The 20409-nt window shown below is 34.8% G+C and overlaps 4 protein-coding genes across 5 annotated transcripts; 2 read left to right on the top strand and 2 right to left on the bottom strand.

Annotated features, from left to right (window-relative positions):
* Window positions 1–3607: 3607 nt before the first annotated feature.
* On the bottom strand, window positions 3608–6025 carry LOC140875066 (protein Iojap, chloroplastic). The gene is made up of 5 exons (XM_073278610.1): window positions 5688–6025; window positions 5067–5193; window positions 4732–4870; window positions 4542–4630; window positions 3608–4105 (listed from the first exon to the last, which is right to left on the bottom strand). The coding sequence occupies exons 1-5, from the start codon at window positions 5985–5987 to the stop codon at window positions 3987–3989; spliced, it is 774 nt and encodes a 257-aa protein (XP_073134711.1). The 5' UTR covers window positions 5988–6025; the 3' UTR covers window positions 3608–3986.
* A 210-nt stretch (window positions 6026–6235) lies between these two features.
* LOC140875593 (large ribosomal subunit protein eL27-like) lies at window positions 6236–6828 on the top strand. The gene has a single exon (XM_073279318.1). It carries the CDS (start codon window positions 6318–6320, stop codon window positions 6723–6725), a length of 408 nt encoding a protein of 135 aa, XP_073135419.1. The 5' UTR covers window positions 6236–6317; the 3' UTR covers window positions 6726–6828.
* A 3391-nt stretch (window positions 6829–10219) lies between these two features.
* LOC140875770 (protein WHAT'S THIS FACTOR 1 homolog, chloroplastic) lies at window positions 10220–11958 on the top strand. The gene has a single exon (XM_073279556.1). It carries the CDS (start codon window positions 10660–10662, stop codon window positions 11848–11850), a length of 1191 nt encoding a protein of 396 aa, XP_073135657.1. The 5' UTR covers window positions 10220–10659; the 3' UTR covers window positions 11851–11958.
* Window positions 11959–18359: 6401 nt separating this feature from the next.
* On the bottom strand, window positions 18360–19616 carry LOC140875438 (probable BOI-related E3 ubiquitin-protein ligase 3). 2 transcript variants are annotated; one of them, XM_073279121.1, is made up of 3 exons: window positions 19448–19616; window positions 19011–19356; window positions 18360–18899 (listed from the first exon to the last, which is right to left on the bottom strand). In XM_073279121.1, exons 1-3 carry the CDS (start codon window positions 19501–19503, stop codon window positions 18402–18404), a joined length of 900 nt encoding a protein of 299 aa, XP_073135222.1. In that variant the 5' UTR covers window positions 19504–19616; the 3' UTR covers window positions 18360–18401. The 2 variants fall into 2 exon arrangements, with proteins under 2 accessions (XP_073135222.1, XP_073135223.1); XM_073279122.1 differs by having other exon boundaries at window positions 19011–19330; window positions 19448–19585.
* Window positions 19617–20409: the final 793 nt, after the last annotated feature.

The raw sequence follows: 20409 nt of genomic DNA, 5'->3' as shown, positions 1-20409 counted from the left end.
CACGTTGGAGTTCAATTTCACTTTGTTCGGGAAGTATTAAAAGAAGGAACTGAAGGTATGCAGAATATCCATACAAAGGACAACATAGTTGATATTCTGACCAAGCCAGTGAGCATGGAGAAGTTTGAATGGTGTAGATCCTCAAGTGGCCTAGCAGAAACATAAGCAGCAAGAAAAAGTAAGAACGAAAGGATGTGTGGAGATATGTTTGATTCTCAAGCAAATCTCCAAGTGGGAGAAATGTAGGCAAAATAAGAAAAATGATTCATGCATTAAATGCATGCGGACAAGCCATGTGAGGAGCTGTGCAAAGTTGAAAAGTGTGATAGCAAAAACAATTCAGAATTGAATCGTGCTTCTTGCATTCAGACTAAAATCCGCAACTATAAATAGATGCATTCTGCATCAATTTCAGATCATCCCATCTTTGAGTTCTTTCATTCTAAAAGCATTTGAGTGTATTTTTATAATATTTTATTCTTCAATTTTATATTTTCTATTCGAGATGTCGCACCTGGTACCAACACATTCGTGTGAAATATTATATAAATAATCATATTAATTAAGAACAAAGTTCACTTATTCTTATCATTTTGAGTTGAAAGCAAATCTAGGCCAATTCACTGAGACCCCTACAGATATTATGAGTATATGTGATCAGAGCTATCAAAATGGGTTGAGTCCATCATGTCACATACTCACATATAATAAGTGGACCGAGCAAAATTGGCCCGTCCGTCCAACCAACTTTAACACAAAATTAACAAAGTTTGTTGGGTTGGTTTGCTATTAATATATAATAAATGGATTAAATTGGTAAATTTCGAACGATTAAAACGCAGGCTATCCCGCCCTCATCGAGCGTGGCTGAACCATCTAAAATGAGGGGAACAGGCTTCGTCCCTGCCCTTTATATCCTTCGAGAACCATGCCTATCTTTTGGAGCGAATTGGATGCTATTGACCACTAACTACTCGCTCGCCTGCAAAACCCATATTCCCGAACAGAAGTTCGCTTATGCCTTTATGCAGTAAATAAAGCAAGTGGATAATTTCTAGGAATGAATCACTTCAACAACCTTCGATGTCCCCTAGATGCGTGAGACCCAGTGTCGATCTAAACTAATGAACTGATCACTAAATAGATCAAAATATATTCCTCTTGGGGACGATTTGGTCGTGGGCATAAGGGTCGGCCTTGGGATTAGACCACTATTTATGCATGTATTTTTTAGTTTGGACTCTCGAATCTTTTCCTTCTCGAGTTTTCATGTCAAAAACATGGGTTCGATTCCCATAAACGATATGGACTGATTCCCGACCGCTTTCAGTTAATGTTCATTTCTTGGTGATCGCTGGCTAGAAAAGGTGGTCTGGGAGCTTCTTCTCTCCCAGTAAGCAAGACGAGATCACCATTTTTCAGTAATGGACTTCCTTGAATTAGAGATAGTGCTTTTTATACTCTCTAAAAATGGAATCTGTTTCAAACATATATGCTAAGCTTCAATAGAGTCTACAATCAAGCTAGTACCCGCATAAGCTTAGAAAACTCCACCGGTGGGCATTTTTATGCCTTTGTTCTAGTTGCAGGAAAAATATCCTCATCCTCCTGTACAACTATTCAAGTGATCCCCTGTTTGACACATCTACAAGGCAAGCAGCCTTTAATGGACGAGGAGGAAGAGGACAGATAAGTCTGGTCGGATGTAGCTTTGGTTTGGGCCTAATGAACCTAAAAAAACGATAAGGGCCGAACAAAAATTACTTACCTTTGGATCTTAAAAAGGGGAAGTAATTAACTCTGATCTATTTTCATTTGTTTTGAGGCGAGATCCAGCTAGGGTAAGGGCTCGTGTCGCGGTATTTGTCAGTCAATAGCAGTATTGGATGATGCTGCCACCATCAAGATAGTCACAAAATAATTTTAGGGTGAATTCCGGTGTGCCTTAAATTCCGAAGTGACTCTCAAGCGTCAATAGCCTGGAACAAGGTAAGAAAAAAAACAAGTTTCCATTGATTAGCCAACCATTTCCCCTCCCCCGCCTGAGAGCCTCCCAAAACAAGGATTAAATGCTTGAAAGATAACTTGTCTTAATTTATTGAAATTTGCTTGAAACTCCCTTAAAGGCCACTTGGGATGGGATGCTGTAAATGGGAATTGATTGCTTCATAACCCCATAAGGCTAGGGCCCAAATAAAGTACCTTTACTTCCTTTTAAGGCAGTGTTTGGGAGAGATTCTAGAAAGTACTTCTCAGCTTTTCATTAACAAATTTTGAAATTTTGTGAAATTTTGTTAACGAGAAGCTGAGAAGTGCTTCTTAGAAGCTCTCTCAAACACTACCTAAGTGGCCTTATGAGTTCCCTGGGCCGTAGGTGCCGTGATATAACACATGCACCGCGGTTGAGGAGGTTTTATCCCATCAGGATTTTCAACTCTCATTTTCCGTCTATTTGTTTTGCAGGGATTGGTTCTACTCAAGGATATCGTTTGGTATCATGGATGGGATGTACGATAGATGAATAAAAAATGATGAGATGTGGATAAGTAAGACATATATGAATAGTATGTTGTTTTGTATGTTTTTTTATTTTGTAGGATTATTGTATTTGTTCTCTTAATTACCATTGTCAATTTCACACAATTTCACTTATATGACACTCATCCTCCACTAATACCATGGGTTAAGAGGTATTTGTCATCAAATCTACATCTAATGTTATACCGGGCCATGAGATATCATTGGGTTAACAAAAAAATAAGAAAAACATGGGATGAATAAAAATTTATGTCTTATCTCACTTTCATCTCATGTAACAAACGATACCAAAGGGTCTTAGCACCAGCTTCTATGCCTCGGGCCGAATTAATGTAAAGGCACAAATCTTGAAAACATTGCGATATTGATTTTCTTGGTTTTTTCTTTTGCTCATGATGCCTCCTTGAGGAGTTGTATCTCAATGCACCGCGATAGGATAATGTGTCTTCTGATTGTTGAAGCGATTGGACATGATGTGTAGTAGTGCCATGTAAATAACTATCCTTTTGGTTTGAATGATAAAAGTTTACCATTTAGATAAAATATAAATAATATTATATTTGGTTTTGCCGAATAAAGATTTAGATTCTTTAAAAGATACACTTTCTTTTAATTTCGGAATTCAATTTATATTCAATTTCTCTCAGAAAAAAATAGTTTTTATCTAAAAAACATATTTTTGTACTCTTTTAACTAACATGGTCTTTTCACGAGGAAAATCGGTACAAAACATTACAATATATGATACAAATATATGATATTGCGCACTGACTATTTTTAGATATATATATAACAAAACATTGCAAATATGATAATAATTTAAGAAATTTAACTACTAACTATTTTTAGATCTCGTACGAAAAAAAAAAACGAATGTGAGATAACAGAGACAAAAATGTTTGTAGGTTGGCCGTTGGCCGTTGCCCGTTAGTATGACTAAAATAAAAAATTACAGTATGATCCCACGTTATTTTTTTTACAATCATGGTAATATCCATATTTTAATATAAATCAAATTTAGTTTAAAAAAGACCGTACAATCATACAACTTTATGCGGCGAAGCACTAGTATATATACTAGACTTATAGTTCCATAACCAACACAAAATGCAATTTTTCTTTTTTCTTTTTTTTTAAAAAAAAAAAGTGTTTTTGCTTCGATTTCTTATCATTTAAATTGCCAATTTCAAACAAATTACATCTAATACAGAACCCAAAAGACATGCACCTGGTTCTGCCTAATGCCTCCTATCAAAGCAGATAATACAAGAAGCAGGTATATGCTTCTCCAATCTCCAGACAACGCTGCATAATGGTAAAACAGTCATGACGATACTGAAACGAGCGGATGCATCTGATCAGTTGAAGAGTATGCACAGCCTCCTTCAACAAGAGAAGCATTTATCACGCAACATACTTGGATCTGAAGAATGCTTCTGCTTGAATTTTCAACTACCAAATCGTTGGTTTTCAAATGGTAGCTCTATCGGAGTAGCATTGCCATAAAACTCTTCCAAGTTGTAGAAAGCTCTTTGCTGAGGAAGAAATATGTGCACAACTACATCACCTGCAAAAGTACATGTATGGTTAAGCCAGACAACTTGTGTAATGATCATGATGCCCCCATATAATAGGGGCGGTTATACTTCCCCTGGGTTAGTAATGGGTCGGAGACAAAAAATAACTCGTCTGGTAAAAATGATGTTGGTCGGGTCCGGGTTAGCCCACTAATATTTAATATTTAATCTCATCATAATCTAATTTTAAAACTGAAAACAAGAGAAATTTTAAAACTGAAAACAAGAGAACAGGAAATATGATAAATACATGTAACAGAGAACGAGAAAGATATTCTAGTTGAATGCACTGATGGTGGATATTCAATTCAATCATTATTTTAAGTAAAGATGATCCTAACAAGATTTCCAGCTGAGACAGTTCCAAACATTGGCCGAGGCACTAGGAGGCAGTCTAATTGGTACAAGTCCACAGGAGACACTTACCAAAGTCCAGCAATGTCCATGAATTGGGTTTAGAATCTCCAGTTGCTGTTCTTCCATATTGTGTTTCTGCTAAATCCCTCATTTTGGAGCTGGATAACAAAAAAGTTTTACTAATTATTGATGAGAATGGTGATGACTAATGGAATTGCTAAAACTGCCAAAGATTGTAAAGAAAAACCAACTGTATTACCCAATGGCATCGATTTGAGGCCGAGAAAACGCAGTAGCAATGATAAAAAACCGAGTCCAATACACCAGAGGCTTCACAAAAAGCACTCTTAATTCTGCTGCCTTTACATCACTTGCAACTTTAGCTAAAGCAACAGCAACTGCATCAACGACCGAAATATATTAGTGATAATCAGTTATGCAAAAAGAGTTGAATAATCAAAGGAAAGATAAGCCTCTTGTTTGAACAAAAGTCATGGGATTAAAGCTTTTGGGTCAATGTTGGGTTCAAAATGGGGCGCTAACTCTCAAGCTTTTCTGCGTCCACACATCAACATACGAATGAAAACAGCTTACAAGACAAGCTTTCAGCATCATCATCAACCTCTGCACTAGCAGACGTTTGGTCTTTGCTTTGGAAGACCACCTTGCCATACTTTTTGAACAAGTCATCAAACATATCATCGGTATCTTCACTAACATCCTGCAAGGAATAAAGTCTATCAATAACTCATGTAAGTTTATGATTCACGTTGCAGAAAGTATCTGAATTAAGCCAGGCCTCAGAAAGTACCAAGAATGAGGTTAAGATTTGAAGGCATTGACTGATTCACAGAAATTAAAAAAAAAATGCTTCCAGTAAACATGAGCCAAGAACTTAAAGAACACTAGATTCCTAAAACAAGGGGGCACATGAGGTGCGTATTCCATGTATTCTTTTTTATACATTTCCCTGTAAGTTTATTTACATTTGTTTTTCATGAATACACTTCGTATTATTCTAATGTGTCTCGGTTAACACACCACCAAGTTTATCAGAAACAAGATGAAAGATTCAAAATCTCGGCCGAGATTAAAATGCGAAACTAAAACGGCGATTTCTCGTACAGACGAATATGGTAACACCCGAAATTCAATACAAGGCCACTAAATCGACCTACGCAGAACTGCAAGCAAAATGAGGTGGGAAATTCTTACCGAGCCAACAGCCATGGGAGAAAGAGTAAACTTCTGAGGTCTGGGTACGTGTGAAAACTGGTGATTGCAGAAGTAAAGATTTCTGGGTTTAGCCGGCAGTCCACATCTTCGCCGAAAATGGTCGCCGGAGCTGGGATTTCCGGCGCGGAGGAGGGGTCGGTGGCGGGTCGGCAAGGTGTAAACAATCATTTGCGGCGGAGAATTGTGAACGCGATAGCTCTCAAAACATTTACGCTCAGAGCTACCAAAAAATTTTCTTCTTCCAATGCTTGAATTCAACTGAACAGAGCAATGCTTCATCAATCTTTTCTCGCTGTGAAATTATCTTGTTATACGTGTAAAACGGATATAGATCCGGATAATGATCCAGTTAACACCTTATTGGGCCCTATACAAAAAACACCTTATTGGGCTGTCAGCTTAATTAATGGGACACATTTAAATTTCGATTGCTGAATAAGTCCATTAGTTGAGGCCCATATAATTTCAGATTGAATTGCTATACGGCCCAACAAATATCGATTTATATGCCCCCAAAATCACACGAAAACCTAACCCTAATTTAGCCGAGACTTCACACCCCCATTTCGGGACCTGTTCGCCGGCAGTCCGCCGCACACGTGCACAGAAATGGTGAAGTTCCTGAAGCCGAACAAGGCGGTGATCCTTCTGCAGGGACGGTTTGCTGGTCACAAAGCGACTATCGTGAAGAACTACGACGACGGCACACGCGACCGACCCTACGGCCACTGCCTCGTCGCCGGAGTCGCCAAGTACCCTAGCAAGGTAATCCGGAAGGACTCTGCGAAGAAGCAAGCCAAGAAGTCCCGCGTCAAGGCCTTCGTCAAGCTCGTCAACTACAATCACATCATGCCCACGAGATACACGCTCGATGTCGATCTTAAAGACATTGTCTCCCCTGATGCGCTCGCCTCTCGCGACAAGAAGGTGACTGCTTGTAAGGAGATCAAGTCCAGGTTCGAGGAGAGGTTTAAGACTGGGAAGAATCGTTGGTTTTTCTCGAAGCTTAGGTTTTGAGCTGAAAGAGATAGGACAAGTATTGTTTCGGGTGTGTCTTTATGTGCAATTCAGATTATATTCCTAGCTTTTTTATATTCCATTTCTGGATTATATGAGATCATTTTGGTGAAGGTATCGGAATCTTTTTTTCTCTTTATGCCATCTCGGATTGAGTTTTGCCATTGATAATGATGCATAACTGTTTCTGTTACGAGCAAGAGACAATGGTGCAATTGCCGACCAGCTATTAACTTGCGTATTGCCCATTATCTCAGTATTTGACATTTATATTAGGTTGATCATTTTGCTTCAGACATTTATATTACACTTGTTTCTTAGGTTGTTCTTTCCTGTTTGTTTGCCTGCCAATAAATCCTCATACTTATTTATAATTTTTTGTTTGAAAAATTGCTTGTAATGGAAAGTTAGAAAGTGTAATACATCTAATTGTGTTTGTGCCTGTTTTTCTGGAAGTTTGTGTTGCAGTTTGATGATCTGTAAAAGTTAGATATATTGGGTATTTTAGTGTACTCTGCCTTGAATCGATGGCCTTGCTTGAATATATGAGAGTGTACTTTGCCTTGAATCGATGGCCTTGCATTCAATCGTCTGTAACTATATAGGGCCTTTTGAGTTTCTTAATTCCCTTTCAATCAGCTGCATTTGTTGCTCTTCCAAAATTCGGACATTAAACTTGTCTGCTTGGAAGTCAATGACAACTATTGCAAGTTCGCAACTTTAACATCAACCCCGATGTGCGAGCTTTTATTTTAGAATTTTCGAGTCTGTTTTGTTGAGATACTATATTAGGTTTCCGTAGCATGAAAAACTGGGTGCTTCGCCCCATTGGAGTCCAAACTTGTTTTTATGACCAGAGTGTTATGGTATTGTCTCTTTTATTTTTGGATGAGATTTTCAGTTTTAGAATAATGTTGTCTTGAAAACTGAATAAATCATAAATAAATAAATAATGAAATGCCTCGGTGAGTGTTGAAGTCAGAAGTGCTAAAATTTGGAGATATCACACAAAAATATATAATGTGGCATATAGTTGCTTTGTAAGGAGACCAAAAGTTTGAACTTTTGATTGTGTATTTCCTCATCCACTATTGCCATAGATATTCATGTGCTTCTATCTCGTTTAGGAAAACTTTTTGGTGTGGAATGTACAAATTGTGTGTGTTTGGTACAAGTTGATGAAATTAAATTAAACAATTTTGTGAAAATTTGTGATGTAGGAGTATTTGGCTTGTTATAGTACGTGCTATTGATATGATTGATATGAAAAGCTCGGGACGAAAGTCATAGGAATGTGTCAATTCATTTTAAAAGCTTGAACCTCTAATCAGACTTCATTTCTCATTTTGTGCATTCTGAATGTGCTTGAAGTTGGGGTTGTGAAGACTATCATTTATCTGTGAAAATTGTACTCAAGATTTTCACTTTTGTTGTCTTTAGTCCTTTTTTACTTTAATGTGATAAATGGAGACTAAAATGAAACAAATGTTCTACATATCTCTGAGAAATACTACCCATAAGCACACGCATAGTAATGAAAAAATAGTAGAAGTACAACCCAATTTACATTAAAAAATCTGTATGGCTTCAGCAAACAGCCATATCCTTATTACAACCTAGGATGAAAAATCAAACAAACTATCATAGTTAATCTGGTGTCTCATCAGAAGCACATGTCCAGACAGCAGCAGCAGCAAAGCCCAGCGAGACTGAGGGAATAGCAGAGGTCCAAGGTTAAGTGTTGGTATATCTTAACTAGAAGAATAGGTGATGTTGTAATAGTTATAGAGAGGTTGAGGATCTTACCATCCTTTCAAGAATCCATCTCCTCTGCTCTTGGTTTCCACGGGCACACTCTCTTTGCTGTGATCGTCCTTCGTCGGATAACCTATGGGTGGAGGAGCCATGACGTAGGCGCTGTTCTGTGTTGTAGTGGAAGGATAGGAAGCTTGGAGACAAGGATAAGAGGTATAATCAGATACTAACTCTGCTTACAGTTATTTTTCATCAAGAAAAACGAAAACATTATTCGTGTGATACTAAATTCTGGTTACAACTATTTTTTTAACAATTTCTTAAAGACGAGATGGAGCAAATGAGACATTCGTATAGCAACTGAAAAGATCATATAACCCTTACCAGGAAGTTGGTTTTGGCCGTATTGGTTCATGGTTCAGTGATGTAAAACCCGCGATTCCCTTATGCGGACGCGCAAAAGTATGAGAAGAAATGATGGTGGTGATAAAATGATAACACCACTGTGTTTAAATAGAGATGTACTATGTTTGTGAAGGATAAGAGACAAATTATATGAGAAGAGTCCATGGCAATGGCGGACATATATAGGCGATTGGATTAGTTATGAAATAATATCCTCTATAAAATTATAACGCGCACAAGAAAGAAAATTCTACCCCAAAGCGTGTACATGTGGATTATTAGGGACACTTTACAAGTGATTCGTTCAAATGTGACATATTTAAGCCTCGCATGCCAAAAATATTATGCAATAATATTGACTTAACAATGTGAATCTTCTGAATTAAGGTTCGTCGCCATCTAGACTACAGCGTCATGGAGAGAACTATGTGGGAGCTTTTGGCTTACTTTTAAGCAGTGTTTTCGAAACCGGACGATCCGAAGAAAACTATTTATAGATATGGTCAAGAATGCTAAAAACCGTTTTATTGATGGAACCGGTCAAAATTGGTTGGATCGGTCAAAAACCGGAAAATGATTCAACCGCTTGAACTAGTTTTTGGAATTTTAATTTTTTTGTTTAAAAAATTAATTAAGTTTTTTTAAAACTTTAAATATAATATTTTATATTATATGCATGATTATTTTGAATTTTTAAAAATATTATTTTAGTAATACTAACGTTTATTTATTTAATAAATTAATTATAATTATTTTGAAAATGTATAAATATTTTGATTATATTTATATAATTATTTAGTTTTAATTGGTAAAATTTTTTTGTCTTATTTATATATATTTTTAGGTTTTTAAAATTTAAAATATATTATTCATTATATTATACTATATAAAAAGTTTTTCGATTCACGGTTCAATTAAATTCATCCGACTAATTAAACCGTTTTTTAAGACAAGTTGGTTCGATCACCGACTTGATTATAAAAACATTATTTTTTATGTTTTAACATTCGTGGTTGGTCTAGACTTCCATGTGCATCGGGTGTTATATCAATTGGTACACATCGGGTCTAGGATTTCGTGGTTAACATTTGCATTTGGTATAATACCAAAACACGGTCAATAGTATCTATTATCTATCTATCCTAAAATCTGAATTTTCTCTTTTACCATAATTAAAATATAATCGCCAAAAATTGACATGTGATATTAATTTTATTTTTTTTAACAAAAAAGACATTTGTACTTGATTTCAAGACCCGTATTAAACTTTAGATATTCCTGAATAGATAATTTTCCAAGCGGACGGGATCTGTATCAACTGTTATGGCATAATATAAGTCAAATAGTGTATACATATAAATTTTTTCTCTCTTCTTTTGAACTCCTCAAAAATATTTTTTTAATATAAAAATATCATTTAATAATTAATACAATATGATTTATTTCACTTAAAAATTCTGTGAAATTATTTCAAGTTTTTAGACGTGTATAGAAGATCTGATAGACAAAATTCGAAGTTTAGAGAAAGGTTTTCGATGCATTTCATAATTCAGTACTTGTGATTTTTGATTTTTCCGTTTTACGTGAAAATCTATATGGCTTCACCAGAAAGGCCACAGTTTTATTGCAGCGTAGTGAGAAAATCATGCAGACATGACAAGCAAATGTCCAGACTCCAGACAGAAGTGTTTTGCCAAATGATTTGATACAACCGCTGCATTTAAGGTGTTCGACCATTTGCGCCGTAGAAATTTACCGATTGTGCGGAAGTTCGATGATTTCTCAGCTGCCTAAATGGCGTAAACCTTCCGTGAAATGTGAAGTGTTTTATGCATCTTCAGGTCACAGCTTGGTCCAAATCATGCACAAAAGCACTGGGGGAAGAAAACCCAAGAAAAAAGTATATCATAGGGAACATGAACTGGACAGAGTGATGGAGCTCCGTAAGAAACCAGAGCTGATTCTACAGCTGAAGTCCATCATTCAATCACGGAAAACCGAGTCTCTATTGCTCAGAGACCTGGAGAAAGAAGTTGGGTTTGTGAAGAAATGGAATTACATGGCTGTCATTGAAAAATATCCTTCCATTTTTCGAGTCACCGGAGGGCAGATTGAGAAATCACCACCGTTTGTTTCTTTGAGTGAGAAGGCGAAAAAGGTTGCGGCTTTAGAAGGTGAGGTGATGGTGCAAATGGAACGCATCCTGGTTAGGAATTTAAGGAAGTTGCTGATGCTTTCAGTTGATTGCAGGCTGCCATTGGAGAAAATCGAGATGATCGGAAGTGAAATGGGATTGCCAAGTGACTTCAAGAATTCACTTATTCTAAAGTATCCAAGTTTTTTCAAACTGAGTGATTTCAACGGGATATTATATCTGCACTTGGAGAATTGGGATTCTTCGCTAGCAGTGACGTCTCGCGAGGAGAGGCTGGCACGCCAAGTGATATCGACCTCCTGTAGCCATTTAAATAGGGCAAAGGTGTCCAGAGATGGCAACTTTATTGGCCCTCATGCATTTCACTTGAATTATCCCGCTGGTTTTAGGCCGAACATGAATTATTTAGAGGAAGTCCGGAGGTGGCAGAAAATGGACTTCCCTTCTCCATACTTGAATGCCAGGAGGTTCGAAGCTGCAGATCCAAAAGCTCGGAAGAGAGCCGTGGCAGTGCTTCATGAGCTCCTAAGTTTGACTATGGAGAAGAGACTGACTTCAGGTCAGCTTGATGCATTTCATGCCGAGTATCGTTTGCCGGCTAGATTATTGCTTTGTTTGGTCAAGCAGCATGGCATTTTCTATATCACTAACAAAGGTGGTCCGAGTACTGTATTCTTGAAGGAGGCGTATGATGGATCGAACCTAATTGATAAATGTCCTCTTATAGTATTCAGGGACAAATTTGTGGCCTTGATGGGTAGGAAAGATGAGAGTTTTGATGCTGGGGCTTCATCCTCTGCTGTCAATTAACGTTGCTGCAGTTTTTTAAAAGCATTCCTTAAATCCCAAGTAATTCACTTTTCTCATAGTTCATGATTTTGATTATGTTTTCTTGAGTGAAGTTTTTGATTAGCTAACATGTAGTACGGATAATTTCATGTTATATTTGGGGCAGTTCTTGCATCTAAAGGTGGTGAACACTGAACATTATCCTAAAACGTGGGGTTCATTGGAAAAATTGGGGAACTTTATGTGTTATAAATGTCCACCTAAGGGCATCCGTTGAGGTATTAGAATCCAAGAACCGGAGGAAATGTGAATACAAAAATTTCATAGACCATACATTATATATCTAGAAATTAGTCATGAATTACATATTCTGAAATCCTAGAAGGTCAAACAAAGTTATCCACTTGAAACATGTCGAAGTATTAATGATTTTATGAGCTAACAAATGTGCAACTTCGTTGGCATGCAATCTACTCATGTTATTTAATGGTAAAAACTCTGGGAGTCTCAAGAAATGACTGAATCATCAAAATGAATGCTCGTTCAGGTCACCGCTTCTCACTAGGTTGAGTTACAGCTTGAAACGCTCGGAAAAAAATCAGAAAAGATACATCGGTGAAACCCACTTGCAAATAGATAACTATTCGGTCCATTCCACATCGAATGGGCATACGTTTCTTCTTAATGATGCATATAAAAGTATATTTTTGTTGTCGGGATGCAATCGTTCGGGGGCCTAATCAGTTTGGGACTATATGTTACCAACCAAATAATTAATGAAAACTAATATATACATTTTTTCAATATATTACCAGTTCATTTTTATTAGATATTCGATTAATGGTAACACAAGGGAAACAATATCGAGAGATTCTAAAGAAAATGAAAATAGAGAAAAATGAATCCAAATATTACATCTCTGTCAATAAATAATGAAACTACGTAAATTTTTAGGAAGTTTTATTTAACTTTTTTTTTCTTCCAAATAGAGAGAATCGAGGCCTGCAATGTGTGTGGCATGAAGCCCAAAGTTTTCACATTGGGTTGACACCACTATAATGAACGTGCTTTCAATTAAATGGAAAACTTGGCCCGAGAGCCCGATTACGATACACCACAATTAAATCATAATTGTCCATTATTTTTCAATTAATGTGGTGCAAGCATCATTTACCCAACACCCCCCCACCCTCCTTTTTTTTTAAAAAAAAAAAGAGAAGATTATTTAGGTTGTAAGATTTACTATCTTAAAATCTTCAATATATCATAATCTAAGTTGAATCATAAAAATCTAAAAACTGTCACATAACAAATTGAAATCAGCATAATTAATGGGCACTATCAAATATAATAATTTCGAAAAATAATGGATTCGAAAATACGAATTCGAAACCTTTTCAGTATACCAACCTAATTAAACGATAAATGCTATGCTACAACAGGTTATTTTCACTCGGTGTAACATCAACTATGTATCGTGGAGCTTTATACGCAGTGAGATCCACGTGATGAAATACACTAGGTGGAGCATATCTTTTAACTATTTAAACCCCAACCTTTTATAAATCGATGCATCCCATATTGGTGAAAAACAAATAGCACAAAAAAGGTGTGTGCCCAAATTTTATTTGGGTTAAAGAAAATGAAAATGTGGATTCTTGGTTCAGTCACTCTCACTTTTAAAGTCCCATTGTGAAATTCACTGTTGGAAGATGCTGCTGCCTTGGTGAAAGTGCAGGGTGGAGGAAACAAACAAGAACTTTTGACAAGGATAGCAAATTAATGGAGTGAAATGGAAGTAAATTAGTTCTATTCATAATTTTAATTTTCTCCTTTTGGAAGCTGCAATAATTATGTTGGCTTCGCACAAAGATTTAAAAACACATGACATTAGCTACCCCACTTGCTTATTGCATTTAGAATAACTTTTTCCCCCATTATTTGAACTTATAACCAAGTAATGTTATCTGTCGGAGATCATGTGTGTTTCAATTCCTATCTAGTACTTTTGATTTGGCACCAATCAAAAAGTTCTCCGCTGAAATGATTCATGTTGTTTAGTTGAACAGGTCAGAGTGGGGTAGAATATATGTACATTCATAAATAAATAAGCACTATGATAGCTATTATTTTGAGTTTTTAACCATTTCTTGTTATGGGCAAATTTTATGATTATTTTTTGTAATATATATAGGAATAAAGTATGTGATAATCAATTATGTTTCAAAAACAGCATTATGAAAGGATTTTTTTTAACAATCAAGATTTGGACAAATTTGCAATCATATCAATATGTAATGTAGCCCAAGATGTAAAATCATTTTGAGAATTATTTGATACCCATTAATTGTGATTGAGTTTGGCTTGCACCCACCACTAAAAAGTGAATCTTATCAGTCATGGCACTGGATTTCTTGTTTGTGGGTGTTATGCTCACACTTCAACATCAATTGTAACCCTTGAAAAATGAATCACAATTGCAAATAGCTAATTTTTTAAGATTTTATTTTATTTTATTTTATTTGCTTGTTAATTTTCAGATAAGCAAGATCCACATTGGGGGGGGGTTTTAATTCAAAATTGCAAAGAACATCTTTAGGCTGACTCCACTATGAACCGAACCCATTAATGTAAAGCTAAGTCATCATAGAAATTCTTGCATAAATTAAAGTTAACTCATTCTTTGAGGGAGATATGATTTGCAAGTTGAATGGTTATTGTTTACTTTCTTTTTAAAGCATGAAGGTGGATTCTTGTCTTGACCTAACATTTTGCCTTTACAAAAGATGGCATGAATTCAATTAATAAAAGCAAGAGTATTCCCAAGAAATCTTTCTACTCTAAGTTCAATTATATAGCTAGCTTTCCCCTTTCCTTTAGTTTGATGGGAGGATGACAACAAAAAATTCGTCATTAAATATTTGGATACACTTATCATTAACTATTAGGTGGCATGAAAATTATCATTAGAATATAAAAGAAAATATAAATCAAGATTACACATTGGAAAATTGAAGTAAACAAGAAATTTCAATATGATGATAAGGTGACCCTTCTTTGAGCATAAGTATAAAGCTTAAGTTTCGAAGACAGATGAATACTCGTGATTCTTGGATGGGGCCTTGTACAAAAGTTGAAATGTGCATAGAAAGCAAAGTAAAACATGAAATCAATTCCAAGAAAATGATGGGAAAATTTTAGTATATGTTGGAAATTTGGTTATTTTTTTGTTATTATAGCTTCGTGTATATATATATATATATATATATATATATATATATATATATATTTCACTATGGGAATGTATCATTGTTGTGATTTTATTTCTCGAAACCATTTTTGGGTGACTACTAATTTTTTAAAAATAGTTTTTACTAGTTATGAAATTAAAAACACAAGAATTTTGTATTTGTCCAGCAAATATATCTTCGAGTTGGTGAAAGATGTGAACACTTGATCAATGATCGATTCGTTTTAGCAACATCTCTTCAAACTACTATGAAGTTAGTAGTTGCATCTTGGCAAACGCATACCCTCGCTCTTCTCGGTTTATTCGGTTTGTAGACATGAAGATGTTTGACTGTTTGAAAACAGATTGTCATTGCACTCCTTCTACCAAAAGTTTATAGACGTAAATAAATATTGCATAAAAAGTTGTACAAAAAGATGAGTTGAATATGGCGTACTGATTTTTCATTTTCATTGATATTTTTTTATGACAATTCAGTTTTATTATATATCCCTTTATGATTTGTTTTTTTTCCTTTTCTTCGAACGACTACGTCTACCTTTAATACGACGAAGTATGTATATATATTAAAGGAAAAGGAGAGCACATCATGTGTGACCCTACATTATTGAAGCTTTTACTTTATGCGTAAATTGATTATTATTATTATTATTTGGGAAAAAAAAAACACTCGTGACGACTTCTTGTAATAAGTGGTGATGGAGTAGGATTTTTGGGTTTAGTGCGAACGAAAGTGAGGTGGAAATTTGAAATCAAGATCAGTAGGAGTTCAAATAAGTGTACGTGTCTTCCAAGATGAGCTCGATTGCGTCGAAGATATGTTCTACAAAATTGGCTCTTAAGATAATTTCTTAATATTTTTTTTAAAATTACTTTGTCAAACACATGAATTTTTCAAAAGGTTTCTCAAAAAAAGCTAAAATGTTGCGATTAGTGTTAAATTAAAATGGTTAATGAGAAGCTAGCCAGCTTTAGGGTAATCATAAGGTTGCATTCACATATATTTGTGCATTCTCATTTATGGAGTCCACCAAAAAATCATGGAGCCAAATGCCAATATATAAAAATAAAAGTGGATTGTTAATGGTAGGTTAAAACTAATGAATTTGTAAACCGGCACAAATTACTCAAAATTAAAGAACTCCAAGTGTTTGCTAATTACTTGTTTGTTTTTTTTTTTTTTGGAAAATGAAGAACTTCAAGAGTTAAAAGGTCATGAAATCGAAAACAAGTAGTCTATATTATTAATATATGTATAACTTATCTTATCCAATATCGAATTCTTTTCGTTAATTATTTATCCATCTATTAATTATTTATTTTACGTCATCAAATCGTTAATTATTTATCTTGCATCAATCAAATCATTAAATTTAAATTACTATATTATCCTAATAAATAATATTATTCATATTTTATTTATTATTAAAAAGACAAAATGGTAATTTATCATTTTTATATAAAATTTAATCAATCAAATCAAATAAACTATAATCTATCAATCAAATCAAATATTATATTAACTATAATTTCTTATTTATTTTTTATTACATTATATTATTTATCTATGTTTATCCTATCACTTAAACCAAACAGGACCCGAGTGATTGGCCGCTCGACAGAACTTTGGAAAAAAAGAGAGACATTGAATTCTATTTTATTTAATTAAAATAAACATTTGTACACATATAATCAAATATTTAACATTAGTACTGAAAACAACTGAATTTCTTATATCAACGAATTAGAGGTTAGCTCTAATGGACATTTCAAAGTAAAGTTGGTAGCGGATAATGAGAAATGATAATTGATAGGTCTGGATCGTGACCTAATTATGAATCCAAGACCTAAACCATTTCAAAATAGAGAAATTAGATGATTATATATTAATAATGGTGCACCAAAAGGTAAGAAACTTTACCAATCAAAATTGAATAATTATGCTGTCAAATCGGCATTTGTGCCAATATATTTGGCATAATAATAGGTGATTGAATGTTTAAGTCCAAAAAAGTATAATGCATGTGGGCCGGATGAGTACTATGGAGGCGATTATGACAATGAAACTGTCTCTGTATTTATATTTGTACAACACAAAGTGATGGGAATTTAAGAATATGTAGGAGTGTTATTTAATTTTGATTTGAAAAAAAAAGCACGAAAATTTAGACATGTGGTTAGAAAATTCAGAAGATAAAATGTGCACACATTTAATGTTTGCATATGCTCATAAATGAAAATGGTAACAATGTATGAAAAGTTATTGTAAATATGCAACCGTATCTTTAGTACGATTTTGAAATATTTGTTGGTGTTAATTTTCTTGGGAGTTGGATTCCCTCTAGCATATGCATTATCGACAAACCAAAACTTCCAAACAAAATTTGGGATTTCAAATAATATTAAAATCATGTTGATATCAATCATGATTATGTGAAGTGTCGACATTAATCACTCTTTAAAATGTTCGAGTTAGTAGAGTATATGAGATGTGATAACCGTATACATGAAAAACACAAAGAGATTTTGAACATGCTTTTGAACCTAGTATAGATCTTCAGGTCTCCTTATCCGGATAGAACATACTAAAACATGACAAATGGCAACACGATCAGAGTTTCCGAACTCTCTTATTCAGAACAATCTAAAACGGCAAGTGATAGTTGGACACGTGACAAATACGACAGTTTGGACATTTCAAACTCAGCCTATTCAATTATATTTGAGGATTATGTGAGGATTATCAATGTTGTTAATATTTAATTTAATATTAAGTTTACTTATGTATGTAATATATATGTTATTTAGTGGTGACTTGGGTAAAAACGCTATAGGAGTTACTTGACCAAACTTAGTTTGTAAATTAATGCTTTAGTTAAAAGATTTACCATTTTGTGCATAAAAAATAAAAAAATATGTATGGATCCACCTTGGAAAAGGGATAAAAAAAAAAATGCCGGCCGTGATCGAATTTAATACTCCCGATTTCGCATAGCATTTAAAAGAAGTAGAAAATTTTATACTAAAATTTGACTTATTCATATCAATCAACTCAAATTGGACCGGATCTGATAATGACTAAAATGTCCATCGATTGCAAGCATTGATTATAACACTTGGAATATGAAAATGAAATAACAAATAAAATAATTTTAAAATCTACAGAATAGAGATAACTTGATAATAATAATAATAATAATAATAATAATAATAATAATAATAATAATAATAATAATAATAATAATAATAATAATAATAATAATAATAATAATAATAATAATGGAGGTGAATTAAATAATGAATAATGATAGCATATTTAATTCTAGGACATATTAACGTGGACACTTGCGGTTTTGGGGGATTTACAGAGGGGGCAAATATGGAGTGACGACCCGCACACAGTACAAAGGCAAAGATGCCTGCATGGCAAAAGCAGGACGCACGATTCCTCTTCCCCACACCTCCTGCACGCCATGTACCTGCTCTTCGCTAACGTGCGCTGCTCTGTTTCTCCGCAGCACGACTGCGCGTCGTCCGCCTCCTCGGCGCGGCGGCGCTGGGCGATCACTTGTTCTAAATTGCTCCGTAACGCCTTGGCCGCCGCTTCGTTGCTCTGAGCCAGGTCTCGCCATATCTGATTTTCGATGCTCAGGACTTTCATTCTCTCCTCCAGCGCGCAGTTCATTTTTCCGATCTTCTCCATCTCTTCTTCTTTTGCTTTCATTTTCCTCATCATGTTATCTTCCACCGCCGCCGTGATGCGCCGGGAGTACGAGTATCTCTTCCGCCTCTCTTCCATTTCCATCCTCGCTTTCTCCGTCTGTCGATTGTAAAACATATTAATTAAGAAGAGAAAACTGAAATTGATAAAAAAAAAATAAAAAAAAAAAAAAAAAAAACTAATCAAATGAAAATAATACGTCGATCGTACATGTTGCGAGACGAAACGATCGACTTCAAACTGCTGCTGTTGGATCTGAAACGTTAAGTCTTCTCCGAGAAAAGTGAAAGAACCGCAACCTTTGTTGCCGATCTGGTTCAGCGCCGGCGGATGCAGAGGAGTCACGATCGAATCTCTCGAACGCTTTCTAGAAACAGGAACGGCGTAGGTGAGGCCACTGTCGCACTTCATCGCCGCCGTCTTCTCGTTAATCGGCGAAGCGTACGCCGGAAAAACACCTCCCGGCGCCGTGGTGGTTCCAGGAGCCACCAATCCATACAACATAGCACCGGCGTACACGTTTCCATTTCCTTCAACACCATTGATCATCATTTCTCTAGAAATCAAACGATCGATCCAATAAACACATCAAACTCGATTCCTACGCCAATGCGCGGCGGTACCAACAAACATAGAAAGAGAAGTACCTGTTCGTGGAGATCTGTGGAGGCAGAAAATTGAGATGCCGAGCTTCAGCGGCCATTAACGCCGATATCTTTTACATGTATTTCCGGTTAATTTCTCACCTTTATATGAAGTTTGGCTCGCAAGCGGGGATCTTAAATAACTTCGTAAACGTATCCTTTGGGTTGCTTAAATGCCTTTAAACCCATATATATATAATGAGAAAATGAGAGGAAACTAATAAAGAAATAAAGAAGATGGGAGATATTATGTGGGACAAAGGTAATTTTACATTTTTTTTTTGCCTTGGCCGTACGATGCTATAAAGCACATTAAATTTGAGAAGGGGGTATATATGTATATTGCACGCGTCGTCGTGTGTTTGTATAAATATTATTCAAATATTTATCTAAATATTATAATTTATGTTATTTTCAAATAATAATTTTTTAATTAAGGCCCCGTTTGGATTTGGTAGACATTTTTTTAAAAAAACACTTTTTAAGCTATAATTTTTTGCTTTTGAAAAAGCTCTAATTTTGATTTTAAAAAGTGCTTATTTGTCAACCAAACACCTTATTAACTGAAAAACACTTAAAAAGTGCTTTTTTGGCCTGGCTTTTGAAACCAAACGGGGCCTAAGAAAGATAAATATCTAAAATTTAAAAATATTGATAAAAATAAAATTGCATTTAAAATCATTATATATAAAGATAATATTGAAAATTTAAAAAGAATAGCTATTTTATAAAAAATAAAATTTATTAATAAAATTATATGATGAAGGTATGATTATAATTTAAAATTATAAAGTTTCACCAAATGAATTATTAGTCAATCAATATAGAGTTCTTAACTTTCATTAAATGGTAATAAGATTACATGAGAAAAGTTATAATTTTTATCTCATATTTTTGTCTTTTACGATTTTATTTGGTTGTATTCTCATAATTGAGTCTCAATACTATATATTATTTTGTTCTCA

Source organism: Henckelia pumila, chromosome 1 (genome assembly GCF_033568475.1).
Source record: "Henckelia pumila isolate YLH828 chromosome 1, ASM3356847v2, whole genome shotgun sequence".
Lineage (NCBI taxonomy): Eukaryota > Viridiplantae > Streptophyta > Magnoliopsida > Lamiales > Gesneriaceae > Henckelia > Henckelia pumila.
Note: the sequence above shows the minus strand (reverse complement) of the source record. Positions and strands in the feature narration are given on the sequence as shown.